This window comes from Bombina bombina, chromosome 10, assembly GCF_027579735.1.
Source record: "Bombina bombina isolate aBomBom1 chromosome 10, aBomBom1.pri, whole genome shotgun sequence".
NCBI lineage: Eukaryota > Metazoa > Chordata > Amphibia > Anura > Bombinatoridae > Bombina > Bombina bombina.
In genome coordinates, this window is record NC_069508.1 from 201,854,039 (window position 1) to 201,867,669 (window position 13,631).

At 36.1% G+C, this 13,631-nt stretch overlaps 1 protein-coding gene across 2 annotated transcripts in view; it reads left to right on the forward strand.

Moving 5' to 3' along the window:
* Positions 1-13,631, forward strand: part of HOOK1 (hook microtubule tethering protein 1) — a 174,055-nt gene that overhangs the window by 89,706 nt on the left and 70,718 nt on the right. For both annotated transcript variants that reach the window (XM_053693629.1, XM_053693630.1), the window contains exons 9-10: positions 9,075-9,238; positions 9,321-9,461. In XM_053693629.1, the coding sequence (XP_053549604.1) occupies positions 9,075-9,238; positions 9,321-9,461 (305 nt within the window). The remainder of the gene's footprint in view (positions 1-9,074; positions 9,239-9,320; positions 9,462-13,631) is intronic.

The following is a 13,631-nucleotide window of genomic DNA, read 5'->3' on the forward strand; positions in this document are numbered from 1 at the left end:
CATTTCCACAAATCCCAAGAAAGAGTCATAATATGTAAAGAGAACATGTATCATCCATGTAAATCTAACAGAACAAGTTTTTGGAATCACACATACAAGTAAGTGACAAGCTCACTTGAACACCCGACACACACCATAGAAATAACCAATCTATGATACAAATATAATTTTAATATATTTTTAATACATTTGTTTTTAAACATAAAATTTTCATATTTAGACAACATCTTAAAAATTGTTTTTTGGTCCGATGCTCTAACACTTCCGGTATAACGAAAAGAACCGGAACCGGAATCAGTAAAACTAGAACTTCCGGTTTTGACCAAATCAACTTCCGGTTTCGGAACGAACATCCGGTTGAGCAAAATTCAGGTTAGCACTAAATAGACTAACAGGTTCTGATTCAAGAAGATATCAGAGAAGTCTTACTAAGATAAATAAGAGGTTGGCCATATTAAAAGATACGATTAAGTTATAAACGAACATTATAAATAACGAACATAGAATTGAGATTAATCAGTCACTTCCGGTTTACAACTTCCGGTATCAGGGAGTCAACTAATTTTGGCGCAATTTTTTGGCGCAATTTTTTTTGGCGCAATTCCAAGAGAGTCCCCATTGGCCATACATCACTATAAAAGACCATGCTCACCCATACTATACCATATACTAGTCTTGAGAAAGGCCCAAGCAGTGGGCCGAAACGCGTTGACATCTATATGGTGAGCTATATTTCTTGATTTATTTACATTTTAACAGTATTATACTATGTTATTTTTCTTTATTTTTTAGGCTTTGAGGATATCCCAGCCCTTTCATTGTTACCTTTCATCGTCATATTTTTATACCTTTCTATTTACAAATACCATTTTATCTCTAAATGCCTGGGAATTGAGGCATCTGAAAACACTTTTTACACCCTAACATTAGATAAATAAGAAACATCGGAAGTAAAGAGACATTTCATAAGGACTATCTTAGGACATACAGTTACTAGGACATATACCACATTGTTATGATTTTGTAGAACAATCTGTATAAATCTTTGATTATATATTTATTTGTTTATCAAATATCTGTTTATTATCTATGCTAAAATATTATTAACTGCCTTATTTTAGTTATTATTTTAGTTTTTATTGTCCATTTATTGTCCATTTAATGTGTATTGTTTCACATTTTCTTTGACACACATTGTCACATTTTTTGTTGATACATACTCTCACTCACATGGATTTTTAATTTTCCATTTTTTAATTTTTTAATTTTTTACATATTTTTATGTAATTTTGAGATTAAATCACTTTAATCACAATTTGATATCACATTGTTTTTGGATATCACAGTTTTCTAGATGTGTACACACTAGTTTGCTTCCAAATACTATTTTTCATTTTTTGTATTTTTTGTCCAAAGATTTTTTATTTTTACTCATCATTTTTCACTGCATACCACTATTTTCTCACATATGACCCTCATGGACACATTATTTAGAGTTTAGTTCTGCTTATATATGTATAAGATTATGTTTATATAGGACATTTGTCCGAGACATGTTTTGCTCAGAATCAGTCTTAAATTAAGTGGACACCAATCCACCAATCAGTTATCATTTTTTAGTCATTTTATTACCTTTATATATTTTATACTTTTAACATACATCTCTTTGTACCATGGATTTATGCCTATGAATCGTATATTGTATCTGTAATAAATTGTGTAAAACTATACATTTCATATCCATTTCTATTACTACATCAGCATTTACAATTAACACTAGAAATAAACCCCACCTAAAGGGTCTTTTTCCTGCTCCAGTGTGAACACATCACTCACACACACACACTAGACCTTGACTTAATTGGCGCTCCTCTCTACAAACCCTTCTAACAGTATTCTTTTGTGGGCAGTGGGGGCCCACCCCAGATAGGAGCTACAGGTCCTTCTAGCGCTGTGAGTACAACTTACATTTTGTGTACCATTAACAGAGAGTATGCCGTTTTATCATTATAGAGCCTACACATCTATGTGCTTAACCCCACTGGGTTAAACACATAGGTAAAGTGCTGCTCAGGTGCTACAAAACTTCTGATCCCTAGCAACACTTTACCTCGGAGGGGTACTTTATCCTTTGGAAGTGAGGTCACAGTTTAATGTCTCACTTTTGGGTGTTACCATTAATGCTGTAAGGGTTGTAAATAGGTGTAAAGCAAATCGTTCTACATAGAATTTATGCAATAAACAGTAGCTCCAGCTAAGATAAAATAGATGTAATAAACAAAATACTATTTAATAAAATGTTTGAATCAGTTATGCTATTGGTACATCAGACAGATCTCTGCTTATTTACAGTGGCACAAATGATATATCCAGTATTTCAGCCATGTCTGCTAGCTGATTATTAACTTTGAAATCAAACAAGGGGATCAAATTGTCCAACACTTGTGGCCTTGGTCAACTGTTGTCCTTGAAGTGGGCCAAGCTAAAATAGTTTGACTATTTAACTAATTCAGGGCTGAGTTTTATACCTGTGGCTAATTGCAGAAACTAGTATTCCAGCACGCACCCCTTCCTATATAGAATGCTCACCAGTACAGTTTCAGTCTGAGAGTAAAGTCATAGGGATCAATTTATCAAACCCTTTCTGCAGACAAAGCTGCCTACGACTGCAGGTTTTCACAAGAGAACCTGCAGACCATATTTAACAAGCAGCGGTCATCAAACCGCTGCTCCCCTAACCTTTCGCCACCTCTTAGGTGGCGAATTTCAATCTCTCCAGTCTCGTCCGACTGGGGAGATTGACAGCTCCTGCCCACGTGCGATTGGCTGTGCACGGGCAAGGGGCGGGATTGCACCTGAGTGCAAAATAGAGCTTGTGTGCAATGCTGAATTCCGTCTGCGGAATTCAGCCCGCCAGAGACGAGCTGCGGTAGACAGGGGCGCTCCTCGGGTTTTGTGTACAGACATTTAGGGGTCTGTTGCGCTCCTCGGGTTTTGTGTACAGACATTTAGGGTTTTGTGTACAGACATTTAGGGGTAGATTTAACAAATGGCGGACGGACATGCGCTGTCGGCATTTATCATTGCACAAGCATTTCTTGTGAAATGCTTGTGCAATGCTGCCCCCTGACAATCTGCTGCTAGCAGGGGGTGTCAATCATCCTGATCGTACCTGACCGGGATAATTGCAGTCCGCCACCTCAGAGGTGGTGGACGGATTAAGGAGCAGCTAGCTCATAGTAGTGCATTGCTGCTCCTGACCATACCCAAGTAAACTTTTCAACAAAGGATACCAAGAGCTCAAATTTTATTCAAATAAATGAAGCAATTTTGAAACCCGCATTAACTGACAATATGAAGCACTCTGAGACGTCAGGCGTAATTAGATCTGACAACTGGCTTATAAATTAGTAGAAGTGTGCCACTAACATACGTATGAACAAAATGCATTAGCAAATCCTCCACTTCAGGGGGATCTCGCGGAGTGACCGTTCTGAGGCATCATCATCGTCTCTAAGGCATTAAAGCATTGTTTGTACCACAAAACAATTGCATCTCAGCATTAATATTGTTATTATATTATTAACCAGGTTTTATAACTGCTGCATTGTTTAATGTTCAAACTTGCTTAATTGTTTGTTTAAATTATGTGAATAAAATGACCTTTTCCTGTGACTTTTTCCCTGGATTCGACCGGATAACGATGTTGACAATTACACATTTTGTTATATGAAGATATTTTAAGATATACAACTGATGTGGATTTGCAAACTCCAGTGAGGCTGTTTAATATTTTGCAAAGGTTTATTATAAAAAAAAAAGAAGTTTATCCTTTTAAAGAGAGTTCACCTAAATTATAATATATCATTTTCTTATGTCCAGCTTGTAGGTGTAACCTTTCAATGCTCTAATGTTTGTTATTAGGAATCAATCTACTTTTTTTTTTAAACCTGCTTATCTATTGTCACCTTGGGGCCTTCTTTTTTCCTACTCTTCTGTAAGATTATCTGTATAAAATATATACTCAATTAATATTTGGCCAATTTACTTGTAAGGTTTCAGCTGCCACTGCTTGTGTCCGAGAATGCGAGTAAGGTAGGTTTTTACCGGAGCAAATTAAAAGTCACTACAGTTTGCTAAACAGTTACGTGCAGGAATGTACTGATTTAATGCTTCTAATGTGTATTTGATGCAAATAACACGGTTTTTATAACCTAATCCGTCTTATCCAGCTCACTGAATGCAGCTTCTGTAACCTGTGTGAACTCTCGCTTGACACATGACTTGGCTGTTCCCTGCGTTTCTATTTCTGCAGTCACCCTAGAACCTTTTGTGTAAATAGTAATGTGGGAGATTTCCAATGCTACTAATGTGGGGCATGAACAGTTTGGTCTTTTGCAGAGCACACAACAATTACAAAGTTGTAGTGAGCACATTTTTTAACTAAATGTATTTATATGCATCTGAGACATCACAACATAACCTGGTACATTCACAACATCTTCAACTGAACACACTATTTAATTTAAAGGGACAGTCTAAACCAGAATTATTGTTTTAAAAGATAGATAATCCCTTTATTACCCATTTCCCAGTTTTGTATAACCAACACAGTTATATTAATACACTTTAAACCTCTGTGATTACCTTGTATCTAAGCCTCTGCAAACTGCCTCTTTATTTCAGTTCTTTTGACAGACTTGCAGTTTAGTCAATCAGGGCCTGCTCCCAGATAACTTCACGTGCATGAGCACAGTGTTATCTATATGAAAAACATGAACTAACACCCTCTAGTGGTGAAAAACTGTTAAAATGCATTCTGAAAAGAGGTGGCCTTCAAGGTCTAAGAAATTAGCATATGAACCTCCTAGGTTAAGCTTTCAACTAAGAATACCAAGAGAACAAAGCAAAATTGGTGATAAAAGTAAATTGGAAATTGTTTAAAATTACATGCTCTATCTGAATCATGAAAGTTTGTTTTGGACTAGACTGTCATATGAATCATAACATAGGTTAATTAATAACTTAAAGGGACAGTTTACTCAAAAATTTTCTCCCCTTTAATTTGTTCCCAATGATCCACTTTACCTGCTGGAGTGTATTAAATTGTTTACAAGTAGCTCCTTTACCCTTATATTGGCATTTGAAATTGTTAATTTAGCATGTGGTATCCCCACCTATTCTGAAAGTTTGTGGCCGCGCGTACCAGCTATAGATAAGCTTTGTAAATACAGCCAGCAGAAGAAATTACACTCCCAGTGTGATAAAGCAGAGATAAGGTAATAAAATGTTGATTTTCCATTGTTCTCTTAAAGTATTGGTGATTGTTTTAAGGACAGATATAAGATAAAGTAGCAGGTATATGTGATACAGTAATGAGATCTGATTATACCTACAAGCTCAACCTATTTTATTAGGCTGTGGCTTCAAAACACAAAATCCAAGCTTTAATATACAGAAATAAACCTTAAAAAGCTAATTTTCATACATTTTTTACTCTGCAGTTGGTATAAAAAGCAATTGTAAACACATTAAGGGAAAAACTATTTTACAGTATACTGTCCCTTTAATCCACACTCATAATGGCGGCACCCACTACTAGAGGAAGGTGGGGAATAACCTCCATACTAATCTTAGGAAATATATTTAGTGTTTAAATCTACCTTTAAATGAAGCTACTGTGCATTTATGGCAGGAAAGGTTCTAATTGGCAGAATCACTTGCTACTAATTTAAATGAGAAGCAATTTCAAAGGTCATTTTCATTCAGGGGCATATTTTAACCTGAGCCAAATAGACTTAAAGGGACATGAAACCCAACATTTTTCTTGGAACACTGATATCTTTCAGGAATCCCTGAATATCCCTTGACATGTATATATATTGTTTTAGAAGACATCCCAAAGTATTGATCTAGGCCCATTTTGGTATATTTCATGCCACCATTTCACCGCCAAATGCGATCAAATAAAAAAAATTGTTCACTTTTTCACAAACTTTAGGTTTCTCACTGAAATTATTTACAAACAGCTTGTGCAATTATGGCACAAATGGTTGTAAATGCTTCTCTGGCATCCCCTTTGTTCAGAAATAGCAGACATATATAGCTTTGGCGTTCCTTTTTGGTAATTAGAAAGCCGCTAAATGCTGCTGTGCACCACACGTGAATTATGCCCAGCAGTGAAGGGGTTAATTAGGGAGCTTGTAGGGTTAATTTTAGCTTTAGTGTAGAGATCAGCCTCCCATCTGACATATCCCACATTCTGATCCCTCCCAAACAGCTCTCTTCCCTCCCACACCCCACAATTGTCCCTGCCATCTTAAGTACTGGCAGAAAGTCTGCCAGTACTAAAATAAAAGTTTTTTTGTTTTTTTTTTGTTTTTTTTTAAAACGTATTCTGCTGTGTAGGATCCCCCCTTAGCCCCCAACCTCCCTGATCCCCCCCATACAGCTCTGTAACCCTCCCCCCTCTACCTATTTGCCCCATCTTGAGTACTGGCTGCTGTCTACCAGTACCCAATTTGCCCCCAAAAATGTTTTTGTTTTTTTATTTTATTTTTTTAAATTAAAAATGTATATTTTCTGTAGTGTAGCTGCCCCCCCTCAATACCCTACTGACCCTCCCCTCCCAGATCTCTTCCCCAGCACATTTGATCCCACCCTCCCTCTCCCTCCTTCCCATTGATTTTAAGAGTTTTACCAAATTGCCGGGTAAATGTGACGCGCGCACGCAATATACTTCCATTAGCAAAAATGCATCTAATCTAGTAAAAATGACTGTTTTCAATGGCATATGCACATATGCTGTGAGGGCTTGTGCATCAGCATTCAAACACACCACGTTCTCATAGAGTCAGCAGTGGCTTGTATGGCACAATTGAAGTCTTCACAAGCACAATACAAACCACCAGCTCTAACTAGAAGCAATTTTGCTAATAGAAGTATATTGCAAAAAGGCTATTTAAAGGGATAGAAAAATCCAAATTACACTTTCATGATTCAGATAGGGCATTTCATTTTAAACAACTTTCTAATTTACTTTTATCATTAAATTTGCTTTGTTCTCTAAGTTATTCTTAGTTAAAAGCTAAATCTAGGTAGGATCATATGCTAATTTCTAAACCCTTGAAGGCTGCCTCTAATTTTAATGCATTTGACAGTTTTTCACAGCTAGAGGACATTAGTTCATGTGTTGCATATAAATAACACTGTGCTCATGCACGTGAAGTTATTTAAGAGTCAGCACTAATTGCCTGAAATGCAAGTCTGTCAAAAGATCTGAGATAAGGGGGCAGTCTGCAGAAGTTTAGATACAAGGTAATCACAGAGTTAAAAAGTATATTTATATAACTGAGATAAGGAGCAGTCTGCAGAGGTTTAGATACAGGGTAATCACAGAGGTAAAAAGTATATTTATATAACAGTGTTGGTTATGCAAAAGTGGGAGATTATCTTTCTTTTTAAACAATAACATTTTTGGTGTTTACTATCCGTTTAAAGCTGAACCCATGTACTTTATAATTTTGACCTCTCTATCCCTTTAAGTGTGATATATGTACTAATGCCAGGTGTATAAACATCACTATTGCTTACTAGTCAGCTGAAAATGTTAAAGGGATAGTAAACACCAAAAAATGTTATTATTTAAAAAGTTAGATAATCCCTTTATTTACCATTCCCCAGTTTTGCATAACCAACACCGTTATATTAATATACTTTTTACCTCTGTGATTACCTTGTATCTAAGCCTCTGCAGACTGCCTCCTTATCTCAGATCTTTTCACAGACTTGCATTTCAGGCAATTAGTGCTTCATGTGCACGAGCACAGTGTTATCTATATGAAAAATATGAACTAACGCCCCATAGCTGTGAAAATCTGTCAAATGCATTTAGATGAGAGGCGGCCTTCAAGGGCTTAGAAATTAGCATATGAGCCTACCTAGGTTTAGCTTTCAACAAAGCAAATTTGATGATAAAAGTAAATTAGAAAGTTGTTTAAAATTGCATGTCCTAGTCTGATTTCTTACTAGTTTAAGGCCAGTGCAAATTTCCAGCCCTGTAATTGCCTAGATTATACTAGGGAACTCATATACTAAAACCCACGTATATCTCTTTACTTGAATGAATACATTTCACAGAAAAACAGGTGTTAGTGGATCGCCCCCTCTTTATCAGCCACAAAGAACACCTGTAGTTAAAGGGACTTTATACACTAGATTTTAGATGTTTTGTAGATGATCCATTTATATAGCCCATACAGTTTTGTTTTGTTTAAAAAAATGGATAGTTTTGCTTATTTTTAAATAACATTGCCCTGATTTTCAAACTCCTAACCAAGCCCCAAAGTTTTAGGAGAATACCGAAGTATACCTACTCCAGCTTGCTCCTGTTTGTGTAAAGAGTCTTTTCATATTCAGAGGAAGGGGGAGGGGGTGGCTGCTATTTTCCACTTGCAGTGGGTGTTCCAGTAACCTTTTAAACAGAGCTAAACTGGGAGCTTCTAAGTAAGTTTTTAAATGGTTTTATACTGGATTTTGATATCAGTATATGTGCATATTATTCTTTATAGTAGTGTCTATTACATGCAGTTATATGAAAATTGGTGTATACTGTCCCTTTAAGCAGAGGTATCATACATCTTTGCTTGTTGATGCAACCTAAGAAATACAATGTTGAAGGGACAAGACACCCAAATTTACTGTTATTAGTGAACATTATTCTCTCTTGTTATCCATTGTTAAAGAAACAGCATTGCAGTGCTGGCAGATTGCTGAACACATCTAGTTAGCTAATCAAAAGAGACAAATGTGTACAGGCACCAATCAGCAGCTAGCTCCCACTATTGTAGGATATATGCATATTCATTATAGATAATAGATACCAAGAAAACGAAGCACATTTGAAAATAGAAGTGATTTTTAAAGTGTCTTAAAATGACATGCTCTGAATCTTGCAAGTTTAATAGACTATCCCTTTAAGTAGCCTCATTGCCATTTCGCCTGCAGATTACTGGGAGGCGCTGGTGATGTTGAACTTATTTCCTGGCATATTTATATATAAAACTCTTCTGTAGGTGGCTGCCCTTCAGGATGAAAGAAACAGCTTATTGGTTGAATATCAAGACCAGAACGAGAGATTGAACCAATTAGATGCATTTGATGAGCCCAGTACTGTAGTGGCAAAGAAGTATTTTCAAATACAACAACAATTGGAGCAAATACAAGAAGAGAATTTCAGGTATAAAACATTTTATAAATCATTGCTCTATTAGTATTATTTTTGGTTTGCAAATATCCAGGAAACCTGATCTTTTTGACAGGCTTGAGGCTGCAAAGGATGATTACCGGGTCCACTGTGAGGAGTTGGAAAAGCAGCTGATTGAAACTCAGAGCAGGCACGATGAGCTGCTTAGTCAGGCGGAGGAGGCCAGATCTCTGAAGGATGAAATGGATGTGTTAAGGTACGAGTTACTTGCCATTGCACATCATCTTAAAGGGACAGAGTAAAAATAAACTATTTACAGCACTTTATTTGTGTTAAACTCATTCATTAGGGCTAAACAAATAGTCAAACCCCCATTCTGCTCTATTTAAGGGTGGAGCCAGTGATTAAAGCATATGCACATATCCCTTCTCATTTGTTCACCTGCTGTAGCCTCATCCGGAGTGGCACAGGAGCAGAATTTTAACTCTATAGTTAAGCTCTTTTGAAGGGTTAAACACATAAATATATTTAAAAATAAAATATTCTATTGAAAGAGAATTTTATTTTTACACTGTCAGTTTAATACTATGTATTAGTTTGCTAGGTCAGTTAATTGTTAAATTCTTTGTATAATATTTTGTAGTATAGCATTTTGTTTTAGCTCAAATTATTGTAATAAGGACATAAAACACCTTTTTATTACAAGACTTGTGTAATGTTCCAATAGATTCATATACAGGTTATGTGTGAAAGCTTTCTGAACATATTAACACCATGTTTGCTCCAGTTGTTTTTCAATGGCTAGTCTTCCTCCACCACTTGCCTGATTTGGAGGAGGCTATTGCTGATAGCCACTGTCATGAGGCCAGTTAGGGACATGTATGTAGCAGGGTTAGTCTACAGTGGGCATTTACAATCTGTAGGATTTGAAAAAGCACAATGTTAACAATTAAACAGAAAGAGGCAAACATATTGTAACATTGAATAGAGAAAAATAAAGCTTGCACACAAATCCAGAACTCTGTGAGCTGCTGCAACTACACCATTCAGCAACAAATGACAAAAACAGTCACCTGAGCAGCATCCCTAATTTATGGTGCTAAGAAAAATACCTTTTTCACATAATTTGGCCAAAGCTTGTAAGCTCATCTGCCCAGATCCAGTCCTACTCGAATACATTTAATATCAGTTTTACTGTGCGCTCCTTATATACGTTCGGTTTTCTCAGTGACCTGTGACAACCATCTGTAATGAGCACAGGTGTGGGCTGATTTAATCTCACCCAATTAACCCTTTAAGTAACATACAAATAGAAGGCTAAGTAACAATGGCTAGGCCTGCACACAAATTGTAATCTCCAAGTTGCCGCTTTAAGGGAAGACTCTTATGAAAAATACTTATGTCAAGTTGCCGCTTTAAGGGATGACACTTATGAAAAATACTTATGTCAAGTTGCCGCTTTAAGGGATGACACTTATGAAAAATACTTATGTCAAGTTGCCGCTTTAAGGGAAGACACTTATGAAAAATACTTATGTCAAGGGGCTGTTTAAAGGAACGTTTTGAATAATGCTCTGTTATAAAAATCCTGACGTATGTATTTTTTATATGTGCCGTCCTTTAAAGAGGCAATAGGGCCACCCCCTATCTGCAAGGACATAATTCTGCTCAAAATGTACAAATTACAAACAAAATCAATTACTTGCACACTCTCCCCAACTTAAATTGCTATTTGTTTAAAACTGTATTTTGGCCAAAGCTTGTAGTCTTTATACTTTACACCCATATACCTTTTGTTGTTGTCTCTATAGCAACCTATATAAAACATCTCAGGGTGGATTAACCTCACCCAATTAGCTCTTTAAGTGACACACAAGTGTCCTATTCATACATTTAAATAAACAATGTCATTAAAATCCAATATACTGCGCATCTATATAGCCTATTTAAAGCAATGACAATATGGGGTGTATTGATTTAACATAACCTAATTAAATATGTGTAAAAAGGTTTTACTGCTTATAATTAAGAACTCTTCCTGTAAGCTTCCAAAACAAAACAGTTTTAACCATTAATTTAACATACTTAAAGGGACAGTATAGTCAAAATTAAACTTAAATTTATTGGATATAGCATTACATTTTATACAACTTTCTAATGTACTGATATTATCAATGTTGCTTAGTTCTCTTGGTATCATTTGTTAAAGTGTAATTGTAGGTGAACTCGGAAGCGTGCACGTGTCTCTAGCCATCTAGCAACGGTGTTTACAACATTGTTTATAGCAATTTTATACATTGTTTAAGAACTGCTGCTATCGACACATGCATGCTTGGCACCCCAGATGTTTTGGAACTACATTTCCCATGATGCTGTTAGTCTAAAGAGTTTCTCAGCATCATGGGAAATGTAGTTCCAAAACATCTGGGGTGCCAAGGTTGAAATTTAAAGTTTTGATAAACAACCGAAATGCAATAATATAGGAATTAGTCTAGCATATAACACAGACTGTTCATATAATAGGATAATACCACTAAAATCATATCTTATAATATCATAAACCATATAACCTCTTAAAACCTCATATATCATAAAATATCTTAAAACCTCTTATAATATATTCTATCATTAAACATCTTTACAATATGTCTAGCTTGTTTCTAGTAGGGTATATTTTTTTAAGCAAATGTTTACTATTTTTATTTTGTAAGAAACACTTAGACTTACACTTTTATAAGCTTATCATATGAGCCAATAATGATGAAACTTATAAGTCCATGACAGTTGCATGAAATAATACTGCAAATAAAGATTATTAATAAAAATATAAAATAGCAATTTAGTGCTTTGGACAATTAACATACCATATAATTGGTGTTTATCATCCAATCTGGGAACAGCTCTGTCTGTGAATGAGTATGACCGAGTCCCGATCAAGCAAAGCACAATCGTACGTCTCACATATGAAACCGCTGTGTACTGAGCGCTTACTTTCTGTTTCTGTTCCGGTTGAAAAAGTCCCCCCTTGACGAAAATCAGCGCATTGCGCATGCGCAAACCCTGGGAGCGTGTACTATAGAAAAGTGAATGCGAGAAGACACTTGTGACGAAATAGGGGAGGGGGCAGGCGGACATTTTTGAACTACAGAAACAAACATAGTAAGTCGTTTTACATGCTAAAGCAATATTGTTGAAAATTGGGCTACATTTAAAAATAATAATTGTTTTAAACTCTATATGTAGGATTTAAAAGCCGTTTTGGGTTGACTGTCCCTTTTATATAGTGGTCTTTCATATGCATGATGGAAATTTTAACATTGAAACCTCTAAATTTCTGCCTGTTTCTAAGTCACTACAAACAGCCTCTTATCACATGCTTTTTATTTGCTCTTCACAACAAGAGACTGCTAGTTCATGTGGGCAATGACACTGCACTAATTGGCTAAAATGCAAGTCAGTAGAAAAGAAATAAAAAGTCATGTGATCCAGGGGGCTGTCAAAAGATTCTTGGATACAAGGTAATCACAGGGGTTAAAAGTATATTAATATAACAGTGTTGGTTATGCAAAACCAGGGGATGTGTAATAAAGGGATTATCTATCTTTTTAGGCAATACATTTTTTTTGGAGTGGACTGTCCCTTTAAGAACCCCAAGAAGGCCAGATATTCAGTATTTCTTTTCTCAAAAGATCATGCAAAAGATCTGACTGAAAGACTAATAAAAAGAGGATATAATAAAAGCATGCTTATAGGGATTGACCAACAAGTCATCAGAATGGATAGAAAAACTTTACTAAAAAACAACATTAAATATAGAAACAAGGAAAGCCAACAAAAAAAAGGGGATAAAGCCTTGAGACATAAAATAGACAAAGGAGTCAGATGTGTAGCCAGAAGAGCACCCAATATAGGAGATACAGTCAAAAAGAGATTTGAAAGAGGAACTAACACCAGACTAAATTGGCTATCGTCTATAAAAGGTCACTATAAATGTGGGCATGTGCCAAAGATTGTACAGCAAATGCTAATGCCAATCATTGATTATGGGGATGTAGTATATGCACCTGCTCCGCAAACTCACCTTAGTAAACTTAATGCACTGTATAACTCGTTCTGCCGCTTTGTGCTACAATGTAACTACAGGACCCACCATTGTGACATGCTAAAAGAACTAAACTGGCTGTCGCTGGAATCCAGACGCACCCTTCATCTTTCCAACCTTGTCTTTAAGTGCTTTTCTGGGAAGCTCCCACCATACCTGAGCAGAATGCTCTCCCCAGCTATTCCCACCTCCTATATCCTCCGTTCCAGTACCAGCACATTATTTAGTTTGCCTCAATACAAAAAGAAAGCAGCTCGATCCTCCTTTTCCTACAGAGCACCACAATTATGGAACAACCTGCACACTTTCAAACCTTCCCCAAGC